At 58.3% G+C, this 26,841-nt stretch overlaps 3 protein-coding genes across 6 annotated transcripts; 1 reads left to right on the top strand and 2 right to left on the bottom strand.

Moving 5' to 3' along the window:
- The first annotated feature begins 103 nt into the window (after positions 1–103).
- LOC119713072 (cathelicidin-3-like) lies at positions 104–2,885 on the top strand. The gene is made up of 4 exons (XM_038175378.2): positions 104–414; positions 2,184–2,291; positions 2,404–2,487; positions 2,741–2,885. The coding sequence occupies exons 1-4, from the start codon at positions 241–243 to the stop codon at positions 2,813–2,815; spliced, it is 441 nt and encodes a 146-aa protein (XP_038031306.2). The 5' UTR covers positions 104–240; the 3' UTR covers positions 2,816–2,885.
- Positions 2,886–3,615: 730 nt separating this feature from the next.
- Positions 3,616–6,544, bottom strand: LOC101804649 (cathelicidin-2). Its single transcript, XM_027450185.3, has 4 exons — positions 5,924–6,544; positions 4,793–4,900; positions 4,625–4,708; positions 3,616–3,763 (listed from the first exon to the last, which is right to left on the bottom strand). The coding sequence occupies exons 1-4, from the start codon at positions 6,095–6,097 to the stop codon at positions 3,653–3,655; spliced, it is 477 nt and encodes a 158-aa protein (XP_027305986.2). The 5' UTR covers positions 6,098–6,544; the 3' UTR covers positions 3,616–3,652.
- Positions 6,545–9,749: 3,205 nt separating this feature from the next.
- On the bottom strand, positions 9,750–26,813 carry KLHL18 (kelch like family member 18). Of its 4 annotated transcripts, none has more exons than XM_072033947.1 (11): positions 26,584–26,813; positions 25,191–25,322; positions 20,254–20,384; positions 19,914–20,054; positions 18,086–18,284; positions 16,769–16,929; positions 16,381–16,517; positions 15,313–15,550; positions 13,450–13,554; positions 13,046–13,157; positions 9,750–11,806 (listed from the first exon to the last, which is right to left on the bottom strand). In XM_072033947.1, the coding sequence occupies exons 1-11, from the start codon at positions 26,716–26,718 to the stop codon at positions 11,420–11,422; spliced, it is 1,878 nt and encodes a 625-aa protein (XP_071890048.1). In that variant the 5' UTR covers positions 26,719–26,813; the 3' UTR covers positions 9,750–11,419. The 4 variants fall into 4 exon arrangements, with proteins under 4 accessions (XP_071890048.1, XP_071890049.1, XP_027306095.2 ...); XM_072033948.1 differs by having other exon boundaries at positions 15,313–15,535; positions 26,584–26,812; XM_027450294.3 differs by lacking the exon at positions 25,191–25,322 and having other exon boundaries at positions 26,584–26,811.
- Between the last annotated feature and the right edge of the window lie 28 nt (positions 26,814–26,841).

The following is a 26,841-nucleotide window of genomic DNA, read 5'->3' as shown; positions in this document are numbered from 1 at the left end:
CCCCAGGGTGTCCCCATGTCCCCAAGCCGGCACGGAGCAGGGCAGGGCACGGCCACGTCCCCACCACCACCACCCCCCCGTCACCCCTCGCCCCTCGCCCCGCCGCCTCCCCCTCCCCAAAACCCCAACGGCCGCCTTGTGGCTGCCCCCGTGGGGCCCCGAAATTTCCGCCCAGGCCGCGTTGCACAAGGCCGGGGCCGCTAAAAGGCGGCGGGGGCTGCGGGGCGGCACGGGGCGAGGATGGCGAGCTGCTGGGTGCTGCTGCTGCTGGGCCTGGGGGGGGCCTGCGCCCTGCCCGCCCCGGCCCCCCTCGCCTACAGCCAGGCGCTGGCCCAGGCCGTGGACTCCTTCAACCAGCGCCCCGAGGTGCACAACGCCTTCAGGCTGCTCAGCGCCGACCCCGAGCCCACCCCGGTGAGCACGGCCAGGGGACAGCGAGGGGACGGCGAGGGGACAGCCTGGGAACACACTGGGGACAGCCTGGGGACACTGGGGGGACAGCCTGGGGACACCCTTGGGGGTATTTTTGGGATATTGTGGGGACAACCTGGGTATATCAAGAGGGATGATGAGGGGACCCCTTGGGGACACTTTGGGATACCCTGGGGACACCCTGGGGACACCCTGGGGACACCTTGGGGACACTGAGAGGACATTGGGGTGACCTCCTGTGGACACCCTTGGGATATTTTTGGGATATCGTGCGGACAATCTGGGTATATCAAGGGGGATGAAGAGGGGACATCTTGGGGACACCCTTAGGACACTTTGGGGACACCCTGGGGACACCTTGGGGTCACTGGGGTGATGTTCTGGGGACACACGTGGGGATATTTTTGGGCTATCATGGGGACAACCTGGGTATATCAAGAGGGATGATGAGGGGACCCCTTGGGGACACTTTGGGATACCTTGGGAACACCCTGGGGACACCCTGGGGACACTCTGGGGACATTGGGGGGACGTCCTGGGGACACCCGTGGGGGTATTTTGGGGCTATCATGGGGACAACCTGGGTATATCAAGAGGGATGATGAGGGGACCCCTTGGGGACACTTTGGGACACCTTGGGGACACCCTGGGGACACCCTGGGGACACCTTGGGGACACCTTGGGGACATGAAACGGACACTAAGGGATCTTTTGGGGACACCTTGTGGCCATCGAAGGGACTTCTTGGGGACACCTTGGGGACACAGAGGGTGCACCAGGGGGACGGGGCAGGGGACACTCCGAGGACACCCTGGGGGTATTGGTGGGAGAGCCTGGTGTCCTTGGGGGACACCCTGGGGACATTGAGGGGACACTGGGGGATTGGGGGGGTACTGGGGGGCATTTTGGGGACACCCTGAGGACACCAATGGGACACCTTGGAGAAACTGGGGGGACACCGGGGAGATATCAAGGGGATGTGAAGGGGACACTGGGGGGGCATTGAGGGGACATTTTGGGGACACCCTGGGGACACCAATGGGACTCCTTGGAGCAACTGGGGGGACATCTTAGGGACGTGAAGGGGACACTGGGGGGGCGTTTTGGGGACACCCTGGGGACACCAATGGGACTCCTTGGAGCAACTGGGGGGACACTGGGGGGGCATTGAGGGGACATTTTGTGGACATTTTGGGGACACCCTGGGGACACCAATGGGACTGCTTGGAGCAACTGGGGGGATACTGGGGAGATACCAAGGGGACATTGAGGGGACACTGGGGGAGCATTGAGGGGACATTTTGGGGACATTTTGGGGACACCCTGGGGACACCAATGGGACACTTTGGAGAAACTGGGGGGACACTGGGGGGATATCAAGGGGACACTGGGGGGACATTTTGGGGACACCAATGGGACACTTTGGAGAAACTGAGGGGACACTGGGGGGATACCAAGGGGATGTGAAGGTGACACAGGGGGGGGCGTTTTGGGGACACCCTGGGGACAGCAATGGGACTCCTTGTAGCAACTGGGGGGACATCTTAGGGACGTGAAGGGGACACAGGGGGACATTTTGGGGACACCCTGGGGACACCAATGGGACACCTTGGAGAAACTGGGGGGACACTGGGGAGATACCAAGGGGACGTGAAGGGGACACTGAGAGGACATTTTGGGGACATTTCGGGGACACCTTGGAGCGACTGGGGGGGGTGCTGTCACCATGTCACCCCCCCGTGTCCCCGCAGGACGTCCAGCTCAGCTCCCTGCGCAGCCTCAACTTCACCATCATGGAGACGCGCTGCCCCGCGCGCACCGGCGCCCGCCCCGACTCCTGCGACTTCAAGGAGGACGGGGTGAGTTGGGGGGGTCCTTTGGGGTCTTTGGGGACGGGGACAGAGGTGACAACCCCCTGGGGGGGGCTGCGAGACCCCCTTATCATTGCCACCCCCCCCCCCCCACCCGCAGGTGATCAAGGATTGCTCCGGCCCCGTGGTGCTGCAGAGCGGCCGCCCCGCGCTCGATGTCACCTGCGTGGACTCCACGATGGAGGTGAGTGGGGGGGGGACACCACAAGGGGGGGGACATTATGGGGTGTCCCCAAGGATGCTCGGGATGCTCAGGACCCCCCCAGTGCTGGTGGAGAGCGGGGGGGACACGCACGCAATGGGGTGGCCCCAAGGATGTTGGGGACCCCCCTGTGCCGGTGGCTCTCCGGGGGGGGACCTTTCTTGGAGGGAGGGGGGCGCGTGGGGACCCTCGGGGTGTGTCCCCCCCCCTTGGTGACACCGTTTTGTCCCCGCAGCCCCGCCAGGTCAAGCGCTTTTGGCAGCTGGTGCCGCTGGCCATCAAGATCTACAGGGCCTGGAAGAGGAGATGAGGCCCCCCCGCAGCCCCCCGACGCCGCTGTCCCCCCCTTTTGGTGTCCGTCCCCCCCAAATAAAGCTGCTTCCCGGCCGTGCCGTGTCCCCTCTGTGCGCTTTTGGGGCGCGGGGGGCACGGGGTGACGGGGATGGGGGTGGTTTTGGGGGGCAGCGGTGTGGGGGGAGCGGGGTCTGTCCGGTGGGGGTCCCAAAATGATGGTGCCCCCCCCCTCCCCAGTGCACCCATGGGCACATTTTGAGCATGGGGACTTGTGGATATGGGGCACGTCCCCCTTTATGGGGTGGGGACAGCCACGTCCCATAGGAATTGGGGACAGCCATGGGATGGATGGGGCACGGGGGGGGGCAGGTTTTGAAGTGGGGGGCTGTGTGAGGCTGTGGGGACATTTCAGGGGACACGGGGGACATGGGGACGGCACCACAGCTTCATCTCTTAGGGCACGGGGTCCCCGCGTATCCCCACAGCCCCATCCCAAACCCCGCTGATGGCCCCGTGCTGATCAAACCCGGGGGGCATTTGGGGACATCCTGGGCTGGGGGGGCTCTTTGGGGGCACAACCCCTGTGATTTGGGGACAAAACAGCACGGGGATGGGATGAGAACCACTTGTGGGGTCGGGGGGGCTCAGCAATGCCCGTTATGGGGTCGGGGATGGGGTCCCCATAGGACGCTTTGCAGGGGACGGGGGCGAAAAACCCGGCTGGGAAACACCCCGGGGACCCCCCCACCCCGTGTCTGTTCCCCCCTGGGGACTTGGGGACGTCTGTGGGGACGGGAGGCAAGGAGAGAGCCGGGGTCAGGCTTTGGGGTCGCGCTCGGCCCCGTTTATTTGCTCAGCCGAAGCTGACGGAGGCGTCGGCTTTCACGCGGATGTGGACCCGGGGCCGAAGATGTCGGATCTTGCCCAGTAAGCGGCCGAATCGGCCCCGCTGGACGAGCACCGGCTGCGGGGAGAGGGGAGAAGGTCGGGTGTCAGCAGGACCCCAAAACTGGGACCCCAAAACTGGGAGCCCAAATCTGGGAGCACAAATCTGGGAGCCCAAATCTGGGAGCCCAAATGTGGGAGCCCAAATCTGGGACCTCGAATGTGGGACCCCAAATCCGGGAGCCCAAATCTGGGAGTCCAAATCGGGGACCCCAAATCTGGGACCTCAAATCTGGGACCCCAAATCTGGGATCCCAAATCTGGGAGTCCAAATCTGGGAGCCCAAATCTGGGAGCCCAAATCGGGGACCCCAAATGTGGGACCTCAAATCTGGGACCCCAAATGTGGGACCTCATATCTGGAACCCCAAATGTGGGACTCCAAATCTGGAACCTCAAATCTGGGATCCCAAATCTGGAACTCCAAATGTGGGACCCCAAATGTGGGACCTCATATCTGGAACCCCAAATGTGGGAGCCCAAATCTGGGATCCCAAATCTGGAACCCCAAATGTGGGACCCCAAACGTAGGACCCCAAATCTGGGATTCCAAATCTGGGATCCCAAATGTGGGACCCCAAATGTGGGATCCCAAATCTGGAACCCCAAATCGGGGACCCCAAATCTGGAACCCAAAATCTTGGAGACCAAGCCTGGGATCCCAAATCTGGGACCCCAAACGTAGGACCCCAAATCTGAGCCCCGCACGCGCCCAGGACCCTCCCTCCGTCCCCCGTAGGATGGTGCTGTGGGGTTGTGGCACCACATCCCCGAAAATTTTGGGGACGGGGCCACCGCGGGTACACGGGGAAGGAGCAGGGCTCAGCCCCCACCCCATCCCCACCCATGGGTGCCCCCGAGACCCCCCCCAAAAAACTCACATCGGAGGAGGCGTCGGAGCAGCGCAGGTCGATGTCGGGGGTGCCTTGCTGGAACGTCACCGGCCCTGAGCACTCCTTGATGGCCTGGGGACACATATGGGGTCACCCCACGTGTCCCCAGGCCCCCAGTGGGGTTGTGTCCCCCCCCCGGGACCCCCCCGGACTCACCCCGTTCTCCTTGAAGTCGCAGTCGTCGGTGGGGACCCGTGAGCCCGGGGCGCAGTCGGTCTCCATCAGGGTGAAGTTGAGCGCCCGCAGAGTGCCCAGGTCGATGCCCTGCGGGGAATGGGCACAACGGGGACCCCCCCGGGATGAAACCCACCCCCCAAACCCATCGCCAGGGGTCCCCTCCGTGTCCCCAATTTGTCCCCAAGAAGTCCCTTCGATGGGCACAAGGAGTGCCCAAGGGATCCCAAAGTGTCCCCAAGGGGTCCCCACATCATCCCTCTTGATATACCCAGGTTGTCCCCACGATATCCCCAAAATATCCCCAAGGGTGTCCCCAGGACGTCACCCCAATGTCCCAAAGATGTCCCAAAGATGTCCCCAGGATGTCCCCAAGGTGTCCCCAAGGTATCCCCAGGGTGTCCCCAAGGAATCCAAAGTGTCTCCAATGGGTCCCTGCATCATCCCCCTTGATACACCCAGGTTGTCCCAATGATATCCCAAATATATCCCCACAGGTGTCCCCAGAAACTCACCCCAGTGTCCCCAAGGTGTCCCCAAAGTGTCCCCAGGGTGTCCCCTTGATGTCTCCAAGATATCCCCAAGGTATCCCGAAGTGTCCCCAACAGGTCCTTGCATCATCCCCCTTGATATACCCAGTTTGTCCTCATGATATCCCCAAAATATCCCCACAGGTGTCCCCAGGATGTCACCCCAATGTCCCCAGAGTGTCCCCAGGGTGTCCCCAAGGTATCCCAAAGTGTCCCCAAGGGGTCCCCAAGGTGTCCCCAAGGAATCCAAAGTGTCTCCAATGGGTCCCCGCATCACCCCCCTTGATACAACCAGGTTGTCCCAATGATATCCCCAAAATATCCCCATGGGTGTCCCCAGGACGTCTCCCCAATGTCCCCAGGGTGTCCCCAAGGTGTCCTAAGGGTGTCCCCCATGTATCCCAAAGTGTCCCCAAGAGGTCCCCATATCATCCCCCTTGATACAACCAGGTTATCCCAGTGATATCCCAAAAATATCCCCAAGGGTGTCCCCAGGACGTCCCCCCAGTGTCCCCAGGAGGTCCCCAGTGTGTTCCCAGGCTGTCCCCTCGCCGTCCCCTCGCTGTCCCCTGGCCGTGCTCACCGGGGTGGGCTCGGGGTCGGCGCTGAGCAGCCTGAAGGCGTTGTGCACCTCGGGGCGCTGGTTGAAGGAGTCCACGGCCTGGGCCAGCGCCTGGCTGTAGGCGAGGGGGGCCGGGGCGGGCAGGGCGCAGGCCCCCCCCAGGCCCAGCAGCAGCAGCACCCAGCAGCTCGCCATCCTCGCCCCGTGCCGCCCCGCAGCCCCCGCCGCCTTTTAGCGGCCCCGGCCTTGTGCAACGCGGCCTGGGCGGAAATTTCGGGGCCCCACGGGGGCAGCCACAAGGCGGCCGTTGGGGTTTTGGGGAGGGGGAGGCGGCGGGGCGAGGGGCGAGGGGTGACGGGGGGGTGGTGGTGGTGGGGACGTGGCCGTGCCCTGCCCTGCTCCGTGCCGGCTTGGGGACATGGGGACACCCTGGGGACACCCTGGGGACACCCTGGGGACACCCTGGGGACATGGGGACAGCGGCCCTTGAGGGGCAGGAATATGGGGAGGGGACCCGTTGGGGACACCCCGGGGACATCCCCGTGGGGACAGCAGCACTCGGGGGGGGGCTGTGGGGTGCAGCAGGGACACGAAGGGGTGCAAGGGACGGACACGGACACAGCGGGTGCAAGGGACGTTTATTGGGACGTTAATTGGGACATTAATAGGGACGTTAATAGGGTCGGGGGTCCGTGAAGCCCCCACAACATCGGGGGCTCCTCAGGACCCTCTGGGGTCGTTGTGGCTCCGCCGGACCCAGGTCCAGGGGCGGCCGCGGTCCCGTAGGCGCTGCCTGAAGCTGGCCCAACGCTCCCGGATCCAGGCCCCCCAGTTGCGACCGGGCTGTGGGATGAAGCAGCGGGGTCACCCCTAGGGCTGACCGGGACCCCCCCTTGTGATGTCCCCCCCCCCTGGTGTCCCCTTTGTGTCCTCACCCTCGTGTGGCAGCTCGGGCAGGCGGCCGGCGGCGTCCCCGCGGGCTGGCACCAGGCGTCCTGCACGAGGAAAGTCAGCTCCCGCTGGGGCTGTGGGGGAAACCAGACCCTCAAAAACGGGGACGGGACCCTCTGTGGGGTCACCCCCGGACCCTTTTTGGCACTCACCCAGCCCCGTTGGGGTCCCGTCACCCGCAGCCGCAGGGCGCAGGGAGCCTTGGAGCCACGGTGGAGCAGCCGCAGGGCCTCCAGCACGGCCTGAAGGGAGCCCGAGGGCCAGCGCCATGGCTGGGATGGTGGCCGGGATCCATCCTGCCCCGGAGCCACCGATCCCTCGGATCCTATGGGGACGGAGCCGGGAACCTCGGCTGTTGGGGTTCCCTCCAGCCCTGGCACCGGGGACGTGTCCGGTTGTGGCGAGACGGCCGCGGCGGGCGCCAGGAGCAGCAGCAGGAGCAGGCAGCACGGCCTCATCCTGCCCTCAGCCTCCTCCTCGTGCCCGGTTTTGGGAGCTGAGCCCCCTTTTTATGAGCCCCCCCGTGCTGTTTTTTTTTTTTGGGGCACGGCCGGGGTTTTCCGCAGAGGGGGAGGCCGCCGGCCCTGAGCAAACAGGCGCAGGGGAGCGGCGGCGCAGGGCGGCCCCGAAACGGCCCCGAAGGTGGGCGTCGAGGCTGGGAAGTGCCGGGAGGCCGTAAATCTGCCACGGCTCTGCCGCGGGGCAAGCACGGGGCCACGGGCCCTGGAGGCAGCAGGGGGGGGGGAGGAGAGGGGGAAGGAGGGCAAAGGGGGGTGGAGGGAGGCAGAGGAGGGAGATGGAGGGCAAAGGGGGGCAAAGGAGGTAAAAGGAGGGAAATGGAGGCCAACGGAGGCCAATGGAGGGCAAAGGAGGGCAATGGAGGGGAATGGAGGCCAATGGAGGCCAAAGGAGGCAAAAGGAGGCCAAAGGAGGCCAATGGAGGGCAAAAAAGGGTAATGGAGCCCAAGTGAGGCCAATGGAGGCTAAAAGAGTTTGATGGAGGCCAAAGGAGTCCAATGGAGGCCAATGGAGGGGAATGGAGGCCAAAAGAGGCCATAGGAGGCCAAAGGAAGCCAAAGGAGGAAAATGGAGGCCAATGGAGGCCAAAGAAGGCCTATGGAGGCCCATGGAGGCCCATCAAGGCCAATGGAGGCCAAAGGAGGCCAAAGGAGGGGAATGGAGGCCAAAGGAAGGCAGCGGGGTCAATGCAGGGTCTGTGGGGCAGGAGCCCCGAGGAGCAGCCGGGGGTCTTTGGGTTGTGGGGCCGGGAGGAGCCGAGGGGAGGCCGCGTGGGGACAGTGCCCGGGGCAGGCTGGGGGTCAGGCACCGGGCCCCACACGCACAGAGGCTGGGTTTTGGGGTGGTTCTGTGCAGATTTTACTATTTTTTTTTATTTTTTATTTTTTCCGGGTTCTGGCTTTGGGTGTTCGGTTTTTGTGTGACCCGGCGGGCACGGAGCCAGGAGGAGGAGGAGGAGGAGGAACGGCCCCGAAAGGGCAACAAACATGGGCAAAGGCCAAGCATGAGCCACGAGGAAGTTGTCCAACACCATAAAATGCTTTTTATTGTCAACGAGGTGAACGAGGGGCCCCGAAACATCCTTATTTCAGCTCCATGCGGGATGGGGTTCATGGGATGGGGGCTGTGGGTCCTCTCCTGCAGGGTGGATTCGCTCCCGAGGATTTAGGATGGCGCCGGGGCCCTGAGGCCGAAGGCTCGCGGGGTCCCTGGGCTGCGCCGACCTTTGGAGCGGGGCTGCCCCGAGCCGCTGGGCTGAAGGATAAGAAATCAGGGTGGGCTTCAACCCTAAAAGGGGGTTATTGCCCCCACGGGGACTTCAGCCCCGAAATATTTGGGGAAAAAGGGGATGTGGGGGGGGGGTCTCACCGGCTGCCGGCCGCACTCCAGCATCGACAGTGGCACGTCGGGCAGGAAGGCAAAGACGGAGATTTGGGCAACACAGTGCTGGACCTGGAGGGGTCAGGGGGGAGAAACGGAGGGAAGGGGGCTCCCAGAAAGCCCCCACCCTATTTAGGGGCAGCGGGGAAGCCGAGCGAGGCCAACCCCTGAGGGACCAAATTCCCAGCTCCGGCACGGGGAGGAAGCAAACGGCCCCAAAAGAGCGCCCGGACCCTGTGCTGGGTTCTTGTCCCGAGACAGGGCAGAGCTTTTATGCTCCCTCCTTGGGGTTTTTGGGGTCACCCCACACCTACCTGGCCCGGCCGGGCCCTACAGCCAGCATTTCGGGACACCGCAGGGTTTTTGGGGCAGGCCGTCTGGCGGGCGGTGAGGTTGATGGTGAAGTGCGTGCCCCAGTCGAACTCCTGCAGGAGGGGGGGGGTTCAATAGGGACGGCGTCCCCTTAACCCCAAAAAAGCATTAAAAGGGGGGGGGAGGGTTCCCGAGCTCGGCCCCTACCGTCCTGCTGACTCCCTGCAGCTTCAGCAGCTTCATCCCGCTGCCTGCATCCTGCCCGTGCGCCTCCAGCACGGCTCGGGCCAGCTCGCGGGGTGCCGGTGGCACTGGGAGCACTGGGAGAACTGGGAGCACCAGGAGCAGCACGCCCAGCAGTGGGGTTTCCATTGGGGTTGTCCGAAAACGAGGAATGAGGGGAGAGGAGCGAGGAGGGAGGCTTCCAGCACGGCGCCACGCACGGGAAGGGATCGGGTTGCCAGTGTTTTTCTTGGAGAGCCAGCTCGGGGTGGCCGCCCCGGCAAATCCCCGAACCTGGCAGCTCCTGGAAACCTTCCGGCGCTGCGTTTTTGCTGGTTTTTGCTGGTTTTATCCCAAAAAGGGTGGCGGGCCCCTACCGGAATGGCTCAGAGCCCCATGGTGAGCCCCAGCCCGGGAATTGCTGCTCGCATCTCTCTCTCCGGCTCCAGCACACGACAACATCTGCAGGAACACATCTTTAATGGGTTTTTTGAAGTCAAATATTTTAATTTTCCACGGGGCAGGGGATGGCACCGAGCAGGGCAGGGCAGAGCTGGCACCGCGCTCTCCCAGTTTGCCCCCTACCACGAGCCACATGTCCCCAAATCCAGGCTTTTTCCAGTTTTCCTCCCCCAAAGCTGGAAATCCTCATCCTCTCCCCTTTCTCTTTGGTTCAGCAAAGCAAAAAAAAACCCCAAAGAATGAGCCCCACACGGGGCCGGCGGCGCCTCCTCACCCGTGAGAGCCTCGGTTCCCTCACCCACCGCTCTGCAACGCGCAGCCTGGAAAGCAACTCCGATCCCAAGGTGTTTTTTTTTGTATATTTTTCCTTTTTTTTGTGTGTTTTTCTTTTTTTTTTTCTTTTTTTTAAAGTGTCTTAGCAGCACGGGAATCCCCCCCCCCCCCAAGTGAAGCCGTCCGTGGGTGCAGGGAGACAGAGGAGTGCTCGACAGCTCGACCTAAAATATCCACAGTACCCGAATATACAGACATCCACATTTACACCCCGAGTCCAAAAATCCCAAGAGGGGATGGAGGAGAAGCAGGGGCTCGGCTGGGGGAGCTGGGGGGTGCCCCAAACCTCCCCAAAACCCCAAAACTTGGGCACAAGACGGATGCGAGCCCCCGTGGCTGCCCCTCGGTGGGGTTAGTGTTTGGGGGGGCTCCATCCCACCGCACCTCCTGGCTGCTTTTTGGGAAATCCCAGCTGCAAACCAGGAGGGAAAAGGTTTTTTTTCTTATTTTCTTCATCTTGACAGACGAGGGGACACCGATCTTTTAGGGGCATCTTTCTGATCACCACCTTGGCTCCCCGTCACCGCTGGGGCAACCCCGGGACCGTTGCTTAGTGTCATTTTCGTTTGGCATTCCCCCTCCGAAGCTGGGGGCTGGTTTAACCGCCCCCCTTTTCTCCTCTTCCTCCTTTCTCCATCGTGCGGCTCTTGCGGAGAGGTTTTCCCCATCGAGCTGAAGAAAGCCCCGGGAGCGGCGAGCGGCGCCTTGCGCAAGGAGCACCTCAAGGAACAGAGCCTGGATGCGCTCCCGAGGACCCGAGCTGCTGGGTTTGGGTTGTTTTGATAAACTGGGTGAGGTCCAGGGGTGCCCAGCAGCAGCTGACAACGCCAAACACCGCTGAAGATCAAACCCCTCGGGATGTCAGGGCTGTTTTAGGGCCGTTTTGGTGCTGGCAGAGGTGCGTGGGCATTCCCCGAGTCCTCAAAGTGGCCGTTGCTGTGTCACAACCAGAGCTGCTCCCCCCCAAACCCGCAGCTTCGCTTCCCAAAGTCTCGGGCCGACGTGGCTCAGTGCTATTTGTAAAACAAGCAAGGAGAGAGGAAGGATTTGCTCAGCCACGCGGCCGCAGGAGCGCTGGGGAGGGCGGCGGGCGGCTCCCTGCGCGCCCACAGAAGCGCTGGCACCGTTAATTCCCCCCAAAATAAAATAAAATTTGATCTTTCCGGAGCCTCAGTCCAAAAGCCGAGGGGGCAGGGGATGGTTTTGTCACCTTGTGTGTGGTTGTGAATGACACCGGAGCACCTGGAGCCGCACTTCTCTTTGCCCACCCCCTCGGGAAGCTGCTCTCAGCTGCTCTCCCGGGGAGGCGCAGCCCCCAAAACCTCCCCCAAACCTCCTTCAGATGGTGAGGAGGGGGATGCAGCCCACCCCCACCCCTCCCTCGTGGCACACCATGGGAGCCATGAACGTCCAGCGGTTCGTCTCCGGGTCGTACATCTCCACCGAGCTGAGGTTGGACTGGCCGTCGTAGCCCCCCACGGCGTAGAGGCGGCCGCAGTTGGCCACCAGGGACACCCGGCTGCGACGGGTGTTCATGGGGACGATCAGGTACCACTGATCCGCCACCGAGCTGTACACCTCGGCCATGCTGAGGAAACCCGAGCCGTCGTAGCCCCCGCAGACGAACATCTTGCTGCCCAGCGAGGCGGCGCCGTGGCGGCAGCGTTTGTTCAGCATGCTGGCCACCGGGTGCCAGGTGGCCGTGTGCTGGTTGTAGTACTCCACCTGCAGGCACAAAACACAAAGGGAAAGAGTTCAGGAAACGAAACGCAAAGGCAAAGAGTTCAGGAAGCAGCCCCCGCGAAAAATCCAGCACCCTCCAGAAGCCCCGCGACGGTTTTTGTTGTGCAACCCCCAGCGGGTCGGGATGCTCCCAGTTCTCGTTCCTTGGTTTCACCCCTTTGGGTTTTGTAATGTCTGTAATGAGGTGTTGCTGCACAGACCACAAAAAAACTCCCCCCCTAAACCTCCCCTCCCTCTCATCTGCTTTTGAAGACGTTTCCGAGGCTCCCAGGTGGGTTTTAGTGGCTGCAATTCCCCACGGCCACACCTCGACCTCTCCTGGTGCACTCCGAGCCCCCAGCTCCCTGTCCTGCACCCCAGCTTCGTGCCCTCCTCCTGTGCAGGGAACTCCTCCACATTTTGAAGAGCCCAGCACCTCCTCTGCGTGGCTGCAGAAGGGCTGCGTGCCCTCAAGGCAAAACAAAACGACCCAAAAAGCAGAACACCAACATTTTGCACCCCTTATCCTTCTGCAGGGACCATCAGAGGGACCCCTTCCGCAGGAACTCCACACGTGGCCAGCTCAGGGCTGAGCCCAGACGAGCAGAGCTGTCATTTTTTGGCTCTGGGGTGCCTGCTGCAGACAAAAACCCACCCCTGAGCGAGGTGGAAGTGCAAATTGCTGCTCCCTGCAAACCCCTGAATTACAACTTGCTTCCTGAGAGCAGCGCATCAACGCCAAATCCAATCCTGACACTGAAGGAGCCTTCCCTGTGCCCCACGAAATCCTGCTCTGGGGAACGTGCAGAGCCTTGCACCAGCAGCTCCCCCTGCTGCGAAGCTCATTTCTAAGAAAATCTTTCCGAAAATGAAGCCACCAAACAGGCAGAGGGGAAGCGCCTGGCATCTGGGTCTCCAGAGCTCAAGGGACGCCAGGATAAAAGTAGTTAAAAAAAAATAAAGGAAGCAGGGAGACAACAAAATGCACGCACTCGATGCTTTTGTCCCATTTTGTGGGGAACAGGAGACACTTTAGCTCCATTTTCTGCGGGTACCTGGCTTGCTCCTTTCTTCCCGAGCTGGAAAAAAGGCTCTGGAAAGGCCAAAATCTGACGGTGTAAATGCTCGAGGCATTTTTGGTTTCGTGGGGAGAGGGCACGGAGCCCTCCCGACCTGAAGCTTCACCTCCCAGCTGCCTGCAGCAGATGGATTTCGGCACGAAGCCTTTGGGAAGCGACTTACACTGTTGAAGATCTGCAGCCCGTCGTGCCCTCCCGACACGTAGATCCTGCCCTCGAAGACCGTCACCCCGGCGGCGCTGCGGTTGGAGCTCATGGGGGTCACCACCGTCCACCTGGGAGAGAGAAAAGACAGCTCAGGAGGGGCTCTCCACGCGCAGCCACCAGATTATTGCACCTCTGTCAGCTTTTCCAGGACCTGCTTTTGGTAATTCTTCTTCCACTGCCTGTTTTATTTTTATTTTTACTGAAATCTTTGCTTTCACCTCCCTGCATCAAGGCCAAGTCCTGCGGGGAGGACTCAACCACCTCCTCACACCCCTCACCATGTGTTTTTTTCATCTCCCAGCGGTGCCACGTCGCTGGCAGCAGCAGGAGGAGAAGCTGCAGGGCGCAGAGAGCTCTTACTTGTTGGTTTCTGGAGAATAGGACTCCACGGAGTTGAGGGAGGAGTTCCCGTCGTACCCGCCGCACACGTAGATCTGGCCGTCCAGCACCACGGTTCCCATCGCGCTGCAACGAGCAGAACCCCGGGGGGTGGCTTTAGGTGGGGGCCACGCAGCCTAAAACACAGCAAATCTGCACGGCCTGCCTCGTTTGCTGCCTCCCGGGTGTATTGGTCCCACACCATGAATGATCGGGGTGATTTCAGCACGGGGAACAGCCCGCACGAGGCACCTGGAGGGCTGAGGGATCAGCTAAGGGGGTATTTTGATGCCTGCGGTGTCCCCATCCCAACCAGGATGGATCTGAAGGCAGCAGGACACCAGATGTAGTGGTTAAACCCCTCTTTAACCTGACACAAATCACCAGCACACCCCCTTTTCCCCCTTTTCCTGACTGGAGGAATTAAAACCAAACCCCGAGGAGTAATTCAGGCACGGGGCAAAATCCCAGTGGTTCTGGCTGCCCGTAAAGACCTTGGAAATGAAGTCACAAAAAAACTCCTGGAGAAGTTTGGCGACAACAGCAGAGCCCCAGCACCACAGCAAGAGCCAAGGGGTTTGTGCAGTAACAGATTTGGGCAGATTTAGGCAGATTTTCCTGTGCATGAGGGCTTCTGACCCCCAATTTGCTTGCCTTTGAGGCTGAGCAGCCCCGCCGTGGAAGAGGGACTGCCTCTCGCCGTGAGAAAAGCTCCCAGGAACCTCGCTGCTGGGGAAAAAGGGAGCTTTCCTGCCACAAATGAACCCCGTGGGCGATCTCCCTGGAAAGGATTCCAGGAATTTCGATGAACTCTGCCTCCGAGCCAGCCCCAAAGCTCTGGATAAGAACCAGAAGGGCCCCGGGGGGCTCGTTTCTGTGCTCCCCTGCAGGAGGGTGAGAGCAGCAGCTCAAACAAGAAAACATCCCGGACCACAGAAACCAAAGCAGGCAAACCACGCTGGTCAAAAAGTGCTGCAAAGCTCCCAGGGAGCAGCCACGAGGGGGAAAGAAAACCACAGCAAAAAGCCCTGGAAGCCAAGGAGGACGTCCAGCCACGGCAAAAGCCACGGTGTTGTGCTGGGGAGGACGGGCTGACCAAAATAACAGGGGCTGTGCTCCCAAAGCCAGGCACTGAGCAATCCCGAGGCTGGCCAGGACACAAACACCTTCTGTTTGGCTGGATGTGTCGCTCCGAGGGCTGTAAAAACACTCCTCTCCTCTCCAGCTGCGATCCTCCTGTGCTTTCTGCGAGGGGAAGAAGAGGCAGCACGAGGCAGAGATGGAAATCAGGCGCACCCTGACACCTGGCAGCAAAAGGAGGAATCCCCACACTGCGCTCACCAGTGCTTTACCCACATCTAGAATCAAAATCTGAAGAAATGGGGCTCTAAACCCATCCTTTGGGACTCCAGATGAAGCCTTTACAGACCTGATGAGCAGAACATCTCCGCTCTTTTGGTTTGGTTTCACTCCCTCGTGCTCCAAGAGCTCAGAGACCTCTGGAGATTACAGCTCAGCTACTGCTCAGCTGCTTTTAACCTAGCCAGGTATTAAAAGCTTTCCTGTGGATCCGTGCTGTGCTGCACAGGTGTCACTTTGAGGTTTTTATAAAAGCTTATAGAGCTGCTGACAGTTTTCCCCTCTGACCAGAAAGCAGAGCCCAGATTTCAGCACAAACGCCCCAAAAATGGTTAGGGGAATCTCACCTGCTCCCACACTGCTCCTCTCCTCCCTGTGTGTTTTTTTTTTGCTGCTTCTCCACGCAGGAACCTCTCTCCCTTGGCACGCCAGCCTTCCCCAAACCCCATTTTCACCCCTCCAGCTCCCCTTTCTCACAGCCCGTACCTTCTCTTGCTGTTCATGCTTTCCACTTTGGACCAGGAATCCATCTCGGGGTTGTAAACCTCTACCGTGCTCAGCCTCAGCTGCCCGTCGTAGCCGCCGATGGCGTAGAGCAGCCCGTTGACCACGGCTACACCCACCCGGCTCCGAGCCGTGGTCATGGGCTGGCACTTCTCCCAGCGGTTGGCGATGGGGTCAAAGACTTCCACCACGTTCAGCGAGTCGCCTGCGTAAAAATTTGCTACTCAAATTAAAAGGGGGAGACCCAGTCCTCGGGCTCTGCTGCGCCGTCGCCCAGCGGAGGTGCAAATCGTGGCTGCTGAGACCCCAACAGGAGGGGGCTGGCTCTGGGAAAGCAGCCAGGCTCTCACAAATCCTATTGCAGCTCCTCTGCTCCCCCAAAATTAATCCAGAGGCATTTCCCAGCCACATCTCTACTCGTTCACATTAATTTTTCAAAGCAGGCTCTTTGTGAAGTGCACCCTGCGACGCAAAGGGTTTGTAGAGGGTTTTAAACCTTGCACGTCCCCGCTGCAATTAGGGCTGCCAAGTCCCAGCCTGCGGAAGTGGGGCCTTTTATAGCCTCAATGGGGCAGCAGAGACCTGCTCCATCCCAGCTGGTGGTGCTTCTGCTTTCTGGGAACGTTAACTTCCCTGGAAATCACCCATGGGGTGAAGGCAGAGTGGGAAATCCCACAAGGCAGAGCCCAGCACGGACCCACTGATGGGATCCTTCATCAGCGAGCAGCTTTAAAATCAAGTTTCCCAGGTTAACGAGGTTATCTGAGACTGACAGATTATCTCATTAACATTTTCTGTCCCTTTTTTGTGCTCTGACGCAGCAACCCTAACCAATTCAGCTTCACATCTCCAGGTTCTGCATTGTTATATGAGAGGATTCTCTGATTTACACAAGAGCCGTCCTAAATAAGCCTGACCTACACCGAATTTCTAGCGGGCAGATGTTAAACCACAGGCACAGCCACCTGGAGCACTTCAGTTCCTAATCCCACAGCCCTAACCAGCAAACCCACAGAGCTCTCCTCGTCTGGGAGTGGATGTGCAAGGTACCTGCTGAGTTCAGTCCCCCGACGGCATAAATCAGTCCCGCGATCGACGTACAGCACCGGGGACGGGTCTTGAACGCCGGGAGGTGCGGCCGGCGCTCTGGCATGAGGTGATAATCTTTTGCCTCGTCAACCAGATCCCTGAAATCCAAGAGAAATATTTCATTTGGTCGCTGCTGGCTTCCCCCGTGATGAGAGCTGACTGAAGTCAGATGGGGATTTAAGCCACTGACTTCCCAGCTATCGTTTGTCTGGACAGAATGCCCTGCTGGCAGGTTAAAACCGGGGAGTTTTTCACTCTATCCACAAAGAGGATGAATTTCCCTCTCCAGGACAGCCACATCGTGCTCCAGCTACCTCCCCGTGGGCTCAAACCCCACGCCAAGCCTCACCTGCACTTGTGGCAGCAGCGCACGAGGTCGTCCTGCTGCACGCGGTCGGCGAGGAACTGCGGCCGGCACAGGGGCAGGCGGATTTTGGCCAGCAGCTCGGGCAGGAAGGGCTCCCTCTGCTCCCGGTCGTAGCGGATCCAGGCTAAGGCAGCTTCAAACACCTGCCCAAAGAGAGGTGGGGGAAGGTGGATTTTATTTTGGGCTTGTTTTTGGCTTTTTCCCCCCTTCCCCTCCCGAGTTCCTACTGCTGCGGGTTGTCATTTGCAGGAAGATTTGAGCTGGGAAGAGTTTTGTCAGGCAAAATGCAATTATTTTTTTTTTTAAAGTGTTAAAAACCAGTAAACCTGTGAAGAAAGAAGAGAGCACGGTGCTGCTCTCTGAAAACCAGCAGGCGGTTTTGATGGAGACAGTTTTTCCAGCCTTAGCTAAGCACGCGATGGATGCCTACAGCCGATCTGGGCTCTCTCAGCTCCCTCTGTGGTCCCCGGAGAGAGAGGCCACAGGTTCAGCTCAGCTGGCCTCTGAACCAAACCTCACCACCCTCTGGGTGTCTTGTACTGCAACCTGGGGCCGTGGAGAAAAGCCCACAGCAGCCCAGAACAGAATTATGAAGTTTTTCCCCGATGGAGCAGATCTGGAGCCTCCCACGTCACCTCTCCTGAAGCTTTCAGCACAAAAAAAGCTTCTTCCCCGGGACCACGGGGAGCTCATCTCCCTGCAGGGAGGCAGTGGCAGCGCTGCTTTTGGTTAGTCACCTCCTCGGAAAGGGCAGGACGGCTTTTTCTGGCTCAAGGACAGGTTCTGCTCCTCCTGCAGGCTGCCAGCCCCGCACCGACAGGTTGGCGAGGCTGCCGACACGTCCTGAAGCGGCTCAGCCCTGCTTTCTGGGAACACGCCTGTCCAGAGGCGCTTTTTGATGCCAAATTCGTTCGTTAGAAAATCTTGGGAGACTCCTCGCACCTCCAGAACCTTCTGGGCTGGAGCAGGAGCTCTGTAAGAGCTCTTCACCCTCAGCTGAAGCAGCAGGGCATAGCTGCAGCTCCTCCTCTGTCAGCAGCGAACCAAAACACCTCGATGCAACATTCTGCGAAGCCTACGCTCCAAGAAACCCTAGCAGGCATTTCCCAGAGCAAAAAAAAACTCTCCCAGCACAGACAAGAAGCCAGGCAGCACAGCTCTGCCCTCCTCTCAGGGCTCCCACACTCCAGGGCAGCTTCCCAGCTCCGCTCAGCCCGGGAATGGGATATTTATTTTTATTCCATCCCTCCACCAAGCATCCAGAAACCCCCCCGAGGAGGATAACAGCCACGCAGGTACCTGCTCCTCGGATTTCACGTTGAGCTCGTCCCTGGAAACGAGCTCCAGGATGTCTTCGAAGGGCAGCGCCAGGAATTCCTCGGACATGGACACCTCCACGAAGTGCTGGTGGATGAAGCTGTTGGCGGCGTCGTAGAGCACGGCGCACATCATGGTCTCCGCAAACTGCCGCACGCCCAGGCAGTTCTTGGGGTGAAGCCTGGGGAAAGGAGATTAAATTAAATTAAAATTGAATTTAATTTAACGGGAGGATGGATGGAATTGCAAACGGGCTCAGCGAAGCACCAGAGGAGACGCGGAGCTGTGTCCTCTGCCAAGAAGGGTTTAGAATAAAAGGTTGCAGCTCAGAATGAAGGCACCTGCAAGGAGATTTGGAGCCAAAGGATGGAAACCATGACTTGAAATCTCCCCTTGGACCTGCCAAGGAGCCTCTGCACTAAGAGAAGTTGTCAGTTGAGGGGAAACGTGAGGCTCGCAAAGCAATCCCTCTCTCCCACTTCTCTGGGCTCCTGGCACCTTTGTAATTCCGGTGTTGGACACAGCTGGGAGCAAGGACACAGCACAAATAACCCAGAAAACAACACATCTTTCCTGAGCACCACAGAACAGCACCTGCTGCACCTCCCCGAAGCCATTTCCTGCCACAAGGAAGCTTTTTCACCAAAGCTGCCTCTGCAGCGAGGTTGGGCAGCGAGGAGCAGCGCTGCAGATCCCAGCTCATCCCAGCACAGCCACTGCAAAGAGCTGCTCAGTGCCAAAAATGTCCTTCAGGGACACCCAGGAATGAATTTCAGGCATCCTGTGGCTCCTGGTGGATTTGGGCTAACTGCAGCAGCCAAACCTCAGAGAAAACAACTCACCTTGCTTAGTCCAGGTATAAATATATCATAAATTATTATAAATATAAATATAACCACCCACAGCTCGCTGGGACTCCTGAAGCAACACAACCCACCTCCTCCCAGCTTGGCGTCACATCCAGCGCCCCAAATAAAATGTTTTGGCAGGAAAATTTAACACTCTGATCTTATATAACTTGATTTTAAACCTGCAGAAACTCAGGATTCACCTGGGACTGTAAATTGAAGCATTTTGTACACGGAGGAAATACGCTTTTTTCTCCACAAACCGAAATTCTAGGACACCTCTGTTTGGAAGTGAAATAACAGCTGGATGAGACGTTGCATTCGTTTGGGATTTGTGTTTAATGTCCACCACGGACACACAGAGCAGCTGAGGGGAACCAGGCTGGGGAGCAAGGGAAGCAGGTCAGGTTCCTGGCGCTGCCTGAAGCTGCGTGCGGGATGTTCCCAAGGAATAACCCGGCTTTTCGCTTTCCAGATCACGCTGCTGGAATGAAACTGGAGGCAAACACCAGCCAGGGGACTGGAAAAACTGGAAGCAATTTAACGCTGCCAGAGATTCCCATCCAATGCCTCACTGAGTCCGATCCTCCCCTTTGCTACGGGCAGCAGCAGGCAGGGGACGTGCTGTGATGGGTTTGTTAGGGGCACACACATCATCGTGCTGGGCTAGGGTCTGAATTTTTGGGTACACCTGCGTGGTGCCAGGAGTTTATGATCCTCGTGGGTCCCTTCCAGCTCAGGATATTCTACAATTCGGTGATTCTAACTCTAAAAAGGGAAATGTTGATCCAGTTTTGCTTTAGGTTTTAATTCCCCTGGCTGGCCAAAGCCTTACGCTGTCCCCAGAACCTTGCAAGCCACAAATTTATAGGTAAGAGGAGCAATGAGCCTCATCGTGCTGCCTCCTCCGGGGCAGGCAGAGGTAATTAAAACCCTTCTGCTGCAGAGGGTGAGCCCCTTACCTCTCTCTGAGGAAGGTGCAGCAAGCATCCTTGATGTTCTGCAGCTGGAGGAAGCTCGCCCCCATCAGCAGCGACTGGACGTTCTGCTGGTCTATGGCCAGGTGACCGTTGTAGGCAAAGTTGATCAGAGCCTCGAGCGCGCTGAACAAAAGGCAGAAAAGGCAAAAAATAAATGATTTCAAGCCAATTCCATCAGCTGAGCACAGGACACGGCTGAGAGAAATCCCTCCTGGTGCAATTCACGGAGAGGACAGGCTTCAAGCCTTGCAGGTACAATGCCAAGCCCTACAAAGCACTCACTCTGTCAGGATCAAACCCGCTGAGGTGCCCGGGAAGTTACCTGGGGTCCATCCCTTGCATGACAATCTCATCCTGCTTGCACTCCATCATGTCGTTGGTGAACATGGCATGGAAGTACGGGATAGAAGCCGCCAGCACGATCCGGTGAGCGCTGAACTTGTGGTCCCCAACCTAAAGGAGAATTAAAAAAAAGGGAAGGAGAAGATCAGCACCATCCACCACCAACCAAACCATCTGGATGAATCGCTGCAGCACAGCTCTGCCTGTCCAGCAGTAACCGAGGGCTGAAAGACAATTTCCAGGGTTTTTGTGGACAATTTTTCAAGGTGAGACAGCTGACGGTGTCTTTTAAAATCAGACTTTTGAATCTGGTTTTCCAGCCTCCTTTTAAGCCACCGTGGCAGCTCACCTGGGCGGGATGAAGCAGGGTCAACCCCAAACTGCTCACAAAGACCACAACCACGGCGCCCCGTGCTGATGTAAATCATTGTTCAGCTGCGTGCACAAGCTCCAGATGCTGTGCAAGATTTTGTCCTCCTCACAGTAGCGCAGCTCTGATTATTACCCCTCTCCGTTGGTTCACAGTTTTTTCTTTTCCCCTCTAATTTCCAGGCTGACCTGACTCACACTAGTTCCTACCTGAGCTTGTACCAAACTGCCCTTTTCTCCCGCTTCAGCACTTCTCAGTTTTCCCACTTTCGGGAGTTTTCCTTTTTCAGCTTTGTTTGGCTGGGACAAACAAGCTGGCACAGCAGGTCCTCTGCTCTCCGGGCCATCCAAGCAGCCCTTCTCTTCTCTGCAAAAAGCTTCGTTGCCCTTTCATGTCTAGGCAGCACGTTAGCAAAAACCTTGCCTGTTTGGGGTTTTATGGTTACCTTGAAAACACAGCCCTGCCTCTACTGCCCATCTCCCTGCCTGTGGGTCCCAAACGTCCGACCTGCTGGATAAAACCAGAGGAGTAAACACCTGAGACGTGTTTCTTTCACGTGGTTTTTGCTGAAAACATTTGGAATTAAGGCAAAAGACTAAGGCGCTGGGAACCACTGAGCACGGGGCAGGATGAGAGCCCAGCGGGCACAGGACAGACACAGGGAAGCTCTCTTTTTGCTGCCCATACTTGCCAGGCTCAAAACATTAAAGAATAAAGTGTCTTATCTCTAAAACGTTGGAAGATGTCGTGGTGCCTGGCAAGAAGTCAGCCCCACAGCCGCGTTGCTTTGCTTTACCAGATAAGTACAAGATGTATTCGGGTGAGCCTTCCCGTCCAGGCAGCGCGGAATGTGGTTGAGCAACTACTGAAGTGGGCACGAAAAACAGAGCTGAATTCTGCTTCCACCCAGACACAAACTTGCCAAAAATCACAGCTACTCAAATGTCATTTCACTTTTTTTTTAAATAACAAGTAGGATTAAAGCTGACTGGATGTGTATTAAATGCTACAGATATACCTGCTTCAAACGCAAGCTGCTATCCCCTAGATATGACCCGATTTATAACCAAATTTAACCTTATAACCAAAGTTAACCAGCTGTTGCAACTGGTGTTAAGTTTATTCAAAACAAGCCTACCATGCTAGCCAACGAGGAGAAAAACCCTCTGCTTTGGAAAATAACCATAAAGCACAAAAGCGACACAGGCTTAAATTTATTTTTAAAACAGATCTGTGCCTTGGACATCACCTAAACCCTGGTGCAAGCCCCCAGTTTGACAAAACGCCCCGTGCTGTCACCCTGAGCAGCACTGGAGGACCATGGCATGCAGGCAATCAGTGGTAATATCCTAATTGAACCAGGCCAACCCTTCTTACAAGCCTTCGTTTTTACAAGTCCGTGGCCGCGGCTCCAGACCTCCGCGTCCTGCTGGCAGCACAAGCCTTGATTTGCCTCGCCTCTCTGATGGACAGACGTCAAATTCTGTCTCCACTGCCTGCACCTCTCCCTAGGAAAGGCAGAAAGGCCACACACGAGAGGTGTTTCATGCTCAAACCCCAATTTCACGGGACATGAGCACATTTTCAAGTGTCTTTGTGGAGCTGTGCTCCATCTCCAAGGGCTGCACAGCATCAGGGATGGACATCCCTGGTCCCCCAAAATGGCCGTGGTGTAAACAACACACCCAGTTATGACAAAAGCAATCATCTGCAGCCATTCAGCAGGATTCCAGGCGTGTTAATTAGGCTGTGTCATTAGAGGGAAGGAAAACCCTGTGTGGGCAGCACCGGGCAGCTCTGAGAGCCAGGCGCCCTCCTGGGCTTGTTCCACCCTTCTTCAAGGGGAGGATTTCACCTTGGGGAATGCCCCCTTTGGCAAGATAACCAGGGATGGTCCTGCACAAGGCAGGGTTTGAACTAATCAGTGTGTTTTAATTGATTAGGAGTGTGTTTTAATTGCGGCAGGAGGGACCTGGGCTCCCCACACGGGGCTAGGCCTCGCGCAGGCCTCGCACAGGCCCCGAAGCTTCCCACACGCTGCCCCTGCCTGACCTCGCAGATGGAGGAAATAAAACCGAAAGGAGCTGGGTGAAAAAGGGAATGGGTTTCTGCTGGCCTAGCAGGGGAAAGGAGGGGGACAGGCACAGCCCCTGCCCACAGGGGCTGCATCAGCAAGAAGCTGGGCCGGCTCCACGCTGCCACCGCCACCAGCTGAGGTGGCTGCCTCCTGGTACCGGGCACGATTAAACCTCCACTTTTTTTCCATTTTATTTATTTTTTATTTTTTTAACTTGCTCACGTAATGATACAGGGCCCCAAGGGAGATTTCTAAATCGGGATCTCTGGTCAAGAAGCCAGCGTTATGGCCGTACCATCGCCGCTTCACAAGTCCCACAGGAAGGGCTGAATTTCTCGAGCCCTGGTTTTCCTACCCAGGAGGAGAAATATTCGAGGGGATGAGCAGACAGCACACATCCCCTCCGTTCAGCCTCACTTATGATTCAATAAATGCTCCTCGTCTCTGGAGCTAAACGATCTGCTTCCCTCCTGAGGGAACCAACGTGCTTTCCTATGTCTGCAGCAGGTCTGCCACCACAGCTCGTGCCCTTCTTGCCATCAGCTCCACACTGGGCTTCCATTTGCCCCAAACCCACCACAGACCTGCCCATCAGCTCCAGAAGTACCAGCAGAACACTAAAAACGAAGTAGAAAAAGCTTTGTGGGGTTGAGTAACCCCGTTTTTGCCCTCACGCAGGCACAGGGACGGCCTGCTCAGTTCCTGTTTTGATTTTTGCAGAGCAGCTCTCGCTCGGCAGCATGGCACTGGGAACCAACTGCCCTTCCTACATTCACCAGCTGCCTCAAAGGAACGATTTTCCTCTTGGTTTTGCGTTCCTACACAGCTGCATTTGCTCCAAGCGAGCGAGATGGGGTCTCCTGCAGCAGCAGCTCCCTTCTTGAGGTTTCAATCGCCCACCTAATGCCATAGGATGAGCTGCTGAGAACCTGGGCTGCCTTTCGGGGTCCAGCCCCTCTCACATCACCAGAACCTCAGTTGGGGATGTCAGCCTTCAGCTGAAGCTCTTGGTTGCCCTACCAAACCATTTTGTGGCTGTGGTTTTACAGAAACCAGGCGCTGCCGTTGGGTTAAGCACAGATCGGCGCGTTTACGTGGCACTCCGAGGGGCTGCAGCCCATCTCCAGGCTCAAACGAAACTGCTCGGATGCAATCGCATCCCCACCACGGATCAGCAGAGCTGTTACAACTCTGTTTACACGAGCGTCAAAGAAGAGAAATACTCCAGGAACTCCACGTCAGCAGGGGCGCTGGGAAGAGGCCGGAGGGCAGCTCCTTGGGGCAGCACTCCCACCCCTTCCCCAGCCCGAGCAAAAAAAAAGGCTTCCCGAAGCCTGAAGGCTTCTTTTAAGGCACAAGAACCTGTTTGAACCCGTTTACCAGAGGCACGAGCAGCACCGCTGCTCGCAGAGCATCTTTTCCCACCACGAACGTGACAGAATTCCCTTCCTCGGGCTGCTTAATAGGATGCACGCTCTCCCTCACGCTCCCACACCCCAAAAACCTCAGCAAGTCGCAGGGCACGCCGAAGCTCCCTCCGCAGCAAAGTGGTGTAGGTGGCATGAAGGCATCTATTGTTCTCGTTACGCTGCAGAGCTGAGAAGTCTCTCGAGCTCTCTGCTGCAAAGAGATGTGTTTTTTTTTAAGAAATGTTCATCTTTCCTGACACGCCGTGATTTGGCCTCAGAGTGGGAATCCAAGGCATCGTGGCGAGATTTTTGCCAGGCAGAGGGCACCGAGGAAAAGGCTCGGCACAGAAACGCGTGGGTTCTGCGAAGGCTTCAGGTTTAGTGCCTGCGTGAGGCTCTAAAAATATTCGTCTTCATATAAGGGAAGAGCAGCGAGAGCGGCTGGGACGTGGGGACAGAGGTGAGCGAAGAGCTCCAATAATCCAAAGCAGCTCCTTCCTCCTGGGTGACAAGATTTAAGTAAGGACCTTAGCAGAGAGGCTTTGGGTACACCCGAGATTATCTGATTTTCACATCTGCCAGCTGCTCGAACGAAGCGACAGCCTCGTTGTGCTCGGGATCTCCCCAAAACAGGCCCTCACGTCCACGGGGCAGCCAGGGACGAGCTTTTCAAGGACTGCTGAAGCCGCAGGAGCCGCCTGGAATTCCACTTCTCTGCCCCGGCGGGACCAAGGGAGGCTCCTCCACCTCTGCTCTGCTTGGCAGCAGCTCTCCTGTGCATCTGCTGGAGCCTGGAGACTTTCAAACCAGCAGCCTGCTTCGGAAAATTTGGTCCAAACAGGCTCTTTACGGGAAGCCAACAGGATTCTCACCTGTCAGGCTGATTTGGATGGTGTATAAAATAAATAATAACCCCCCTCTGCAGCTTGAAAGACCATTTGCCAGGCTAGCAGTTGTTTTTTGAGACCTTCCTAATTAGCCAGAGCTCTTCTAGTGTAGGTAGCTTGGTAAAAAGCTGATTTTTTAATCAATAAAGCTATCTCGGAGGGGATTTCTCAAACCTTGTCGCCCCAACCAGCCGCACACGAAGGCTCCGGGTGGCTCCGTGCAGCCCCGGGGGAGAGGCACGGCTCGGCTGCAGCCTGCTGAGTTTTGGTTTCCAGGCGGGAGCAGGGCTGAAGGATTTCCCTGAGCTGAGGCGGAATAAATAGGGGCAACGTGAGCAAAAAGGGGAAGGGATCCCAGCCCCTGCTGGATGAATTTCCAAGAGGAATAATGAAAAGAAGCCGGAATACCAACGCTGCCTCCTGATTTTGAGCTTGCGTGGGCTGTTTTGGGGATCTCTGCTAAATTATCCCGGCGGAGGAGAAAGCTAAGCCTCGTTTTAAGCAAACCAGACCGATTTTAAAACCAATTTTAAACCTCTGCAGAGCTGCCAGGCTCCATGCCCTCCCGGAGAGGGAGGAACAAAACCTAACAGCAGGAGGGGAACAGCAAGCGGGGCCAAGGCAGCGCCGATCCCGCTGCAGTTAGCGGCTCAAGGTGCCTCGTTTTGCCAGGATTTGCGATAAAAATCAGCAAATGGGCAGTTCCAGGGAGCGTTTTCCCCAGGGATTGCTCTGCAGGGGCAATTCGAGCTGAGTCGGATGGTGACACCTCCCTGAGCAATCCCACTGCGGGGTGAATGTCAGGGAGGCCCCCAGCGACCCCTCAGGACCCCTCCTGTAGCCCTAAGGACCCCCCAGCTCTCTCCCTACAACCCTAGGGACCCCTCAGAGCTCCCCAAAACCCCAAATATCTCTCATAGCCCCTCCAAAGACCCCTCAGGATCCCCCCCCTCCATCCCCAGGGACCTCTCAGGGTCCCCGCACAACCTCAAGGACCCCCCAGGGCTCCTCTTGGGGCTCCCAGGACCCCCCCCAGGACCCCTCAGATCCCCCAGGATCCCCTCAAATACCCCCTAGGACCCCTCAGACTCCCTCAGATCTCCCCCAGGACCCATCAGACCCCCCCCAAGACTCTTCAGATCCCCTCCAGGACCCCCTCAGGACCCCTCAGATCCCCCCTAAGACCCTTCAGACCCCCTCAGATCCCCCCTAAGATCCCCCAAGACCCCTCAGACATCCCCCTAAGATCCCTCAGACCCCCTCAGGTCTCCCCTAAGGCCCCCCAGGACCCCTCAGATCCCCTCTATGACCCCCTAGACACCCTCAGATCCCCCCTAGGACCCCTCAGACCCTCTCAGATCCCCCCCAGGACCCCTCAGATCCCCCCTAAGAGGGGGATCTTAGGGGTAAACCCCCCCAAGGTCCCCCAGGCCCCCTCAGATCCCCCCAGAACCCCTCAAAATCCCTTAAACCCCCCTCAAGCCCCCCCAGATCCCCTCCAAACCCCCTCAGATCCCCCCCAGGCCCCCTCAAAACCCCTTAAACCCCCCCCAGCCCCCCCCAGCACCTTGAGGGTCACGTCGCACAGCTTGCCCTGCCGCCGGATCTCGCCCATGACGCCGTAGCCGCGGCTGGGCAGGTCGCCCACCGAGAAATGCACCAGGTCCTCGGCGTCCAGCTCGGCCTCGGCCGCCTCCAGCATCCTCCCGCTGCCCCCCCCCTCGGGACCCCCCCCCTCAATTCCCTCAGCCGCCGCCCCTCAGCCTCGCTTCGCCTCCCCCGCTCCTTGTCCCCTCCCGGCCCCCGTAGCGCCGCCCGCCCGGCC

This window comes from Anas platyrhynchos, chromosome 2, assembly GCF_047663525.1.
Source record: "Anas platyrhynchos isolate ZD024472 breed Pekin duck chromosome 2, IASCAAS_PekinDuck_T2T, whole genome shotgun sequence".
Lineage (NCBI taxonomy): Eukaryota > Metazoa > Chordata > Aves > Anseriformes > Anatidae > Anas > Anas platyrhynchos.
This window is presented reverse-complemented; position numbering and strand designations above follow the sequence as displayed.

Excerpts from the sequence above, each read along its gene's own strand:
- LOC119713072 (XM_038175378.2), top strand. The coding sequence starts at position 241 with ATGGCGAGCTGCTGGGTGCTGCTGCTGCTGGGCCTGGGGGGGGCCTGC. Across the intron at positions 415-2,183 it reads CCGACCCCGAGCCCACCCCG|GACGTCCAGCTCAGCTCCCT; the intron begins GTGAGCACGGCC and ends GTGTCCCCGCAG. Across the intron at positions 2,292-2,403 it reads GCGACTTCAAGGAGGACGGG|GTGATCAAGGATTGCTCCGG; the intron begins GTGAGTTGGGGG and ends CCCCACCCGCAG.
- LOC101804649 (XM_027450185.3), bottom strand. The coding sequence starts at position 6,097 with ATGGCGAGCTGCTGGGTGCTGCTGCTGCTGGGCCTGGGGGGGGCCTGC. Across the intron at positions 4,901-5,923 it reads CCGACCCCGAGCCCACCCCG|GGCATCGACCTGGGCACTCT; the intron begins GTGAGCACGGCC and ends CATTCCCCGCAG. Across the intron at positions 4,709-4,792 it reads GCGACTTCAAGGAGAACGGG|GCCATCAAGGAGTGCTCAGG; the intron begins GTGAGTCCGGGG and ends ATGTGTCCCCAG.
- KLHL18 (XM_072033947.1), bottom strand. The coding sequence starts at position 26,718 with ATGCTGGAGGCGGCCGAGGCCGAGCTGGACGCCGAGGACCTGGTGCAT. Across the intron at positions 25,323-26,583 it reads TGTGCGACGTGACCCTCAAG|CTCAGGGAAATCCTTCAGCC; the intron begins GTGCTGGGGGGG and ends ATTCCGCCTCAG. Across the intron at positions 16,930-18,085 it reads ACGTGAAATCCGAGGAGCAG|GTGTTTGAAGCTGCCTTAGC; the intron begins GTACCTGCGTGG and ends CTCTTTGGGCAG.